The following is a 2,103-nucleotide window of genomic DNA, read 5'->3' on the forward strand; positions in this document are numbered from 1 at the left end:
TGCATGGGGATGAATTGGGCAGTGAAATGTACAGAAGTACCTCATGTCTGCAGCTAGTCAACATGCTTCCACTTATCTATAACCACCCCCTCTCTCCTCTTTCTATCTCTCTCTCTCTCTCTCTCTCTATTCCCTCACATTCTCTTTCTAACCCCTCTCTCTCCCCCCTCTATTTCTCTCTCTTAGTTTATCCATCCCATCTTATTTTCTCGGCTAGCTCTCTCTCTCTCTCTCCTCTCTCTCCTCTCTCTCTCTCTTCCCCCTCCACACCCTTCTCCCCCTCTCTCTATTCTTTACCCCCCTCTCTCTTAGTGGGGTTTGAAGTGGTGTTCCCTGGACTTTGTTCCCTAAACAGCCTGGGTTTGTTGTGTCTACATGGCTGGTCTTTGGCAGAGCTGTACCCTGGGTTGAAACCTAATCTAACGCTGCTCTCTCCTCACCACAAGAGGTGGTGGTTTCTATCCTCACCGCAAGAGGAGGTGGTTTCTCTGATCCTCTGTGGCTGCAGTGTTGGAGACATTTTTTTCAGAGATCAGGGAGAGGGCGGACTGGGCTCCCTGGTTGGGCATGGGACCGGGGCGAGGGCGGACTGGGCTCCCTGGTTGGGCATGGGACTGGGGCGAGTGTGGAGTGGGCTCCCTGGTTGGGCATGGGACCGGGGCGAGGGCGGACTGGGCTCCCTGGTTGGGCATGGGACCGGGGCGAGTGTGGAGTGGGCTCCCTGGTCGGGCATGGGACCGGGGCGAGTGTAGAGTGGGCTCCCTGGTTGGGACAAGGGACCGGGGCGAGGGCGGACTGGGCTCCCTGGTTGGGCATGGGACCGGGGCGAGTGTGGAGTGGGCTCCCTAGTTGGGCATGGGACCGGGGCGAGGGCGGACTGGGCTCCCTGGTTGGGCATGGGACCGGGGCGAGGGCGGACTGGGCTCCCTGGTTGGGCATGGGACCGGGGCGAGTGTGGAGTGGGCTCCCTGGTTGGGCATGGGACCGGGGCGAGGGCGGACTGGGCTCCCTGGTTGGGCATGGGACCGGGGCGAGTGTGGAGTGGGCTCCCTGGTTGGGCATGGGACCGGGGCGAGTGTGGAGTGGGCTCCCTGGTTGGGCATGGGACCGGGGCGAGGGCGGACTGGGCTCCCTGGTTGGGCATGGGACCGGGGCGAGTGTGGAGTGGGCTCCCTGGTTGGGCATGGGACCGGGGCGAGGGCGGACTGGGCTCCCTGGTTGGGCATGGGACCGGGGCGAGTGTGGAGTGGGCTCCCTGGTCGGGCATGGGACCGGGGCGAGTGTGGAGTGGGCTCCCTGGTTGGGCATGGGACAGGGGCGAGTGTGGAGTGGGCTCCCTGGTTGGGCATGGGACAGGGGCGAGTGTGGAGTGGGCTCCCTGGTTGGGGCAAGGGACCGGGGCGAGTGTGGAGTGGGCTCCCTGGTTGGGCATGGGACAGGGGCGAGTGTGGACTGGGCTCCCTGGTTGGGACAAGGGACCGGGGCGAGGGCGGACTGGGCTCCCTGGTTGGGCATGGGACAGGGGCGAGTGTGGACTGGGCTCCCTGGTCGGGCATGGGACCGGGGCGAGTGTGGAGTGGGCTCCCTGGTTGGGCATGGGACAGGGGCGAGTGTGGAGTGGGCTCCCTGGTTGGGCATGGGACAGGGGCGAGTGTGGACTGGGCTCCCTGGTTGGGGCATGGGACCGGTGCGAGGACGGAGTGGGCTCCCTGGTTGGGGCAAGGGACCGGGGCGAGGGCGGACTGGGCTCCCTGGTTGGGGCATGGGACCGGTGCGAGGACGGAGTGGGCTCCCTGCTTGGGGCAAGGGACCGGGGCAAGGGTGGAGTGGGCTCCCTGGTTGGGGCATAGAGTTCCCACCCGTTTTAGTACTATGTGTCTACTGGAATCTCCCTAATCTTTACCCTTGGTGTCTGAGATGGAAGTGAACGAGGTCAGAGTGAGAAGAATACGTTTTTAAGCAGACATCTCAGAAACATGATGATATATCAGCTTAGGTGACATATAACTACAATGGTTAAATGTCACTATATTTAACATGTACTAATATGACCCTGTCATTTTCTGAGGCTTTTTGCAGATACAGGAAACAATGGACGTCAAC

The 2,103-nt window shown here is 61.9% G+C and overlaps 1 protein-coding gene across 1 annotated transcript; it reads right to left on the reverse strand.

The window, feature by feature from the left end:
* Nucleotides 1–525: 525 nt before the first annotated feature.
* LOC129848677 (uncharacterized) lies at nucleotides 526–1,848 on the reverse strand. Its single transcript, XM_055915769.1, has one exon. The coding sequence runs from the start codon at nucleotides 1,846–1,848 to the stop codon at nucleotides 526–528; it is 1,323 nt and encodes a 440-aa protein (XP_055771744.1).
* Between the last annotated feature and the right edge of the window lie 255 nt (nucleotides 1,849–2,103).

Source organism: Salvelinus fontinalis, unplaced genomic scaffold (genome assembly GCF_029448725.1).
Source record: "Salvelinus fontinalis isolate EN_2023a unplaced genomic scaffold, ASM2944872v1 scaffold_1097, whole genome shotgun sequence".
Lineage (NCBI taxonomy): Eukaryota > Metazoa > Chordata > Actinopteri > Salmoniformes > Salmonidae > Salvelinus > Salvelinus fontinalis.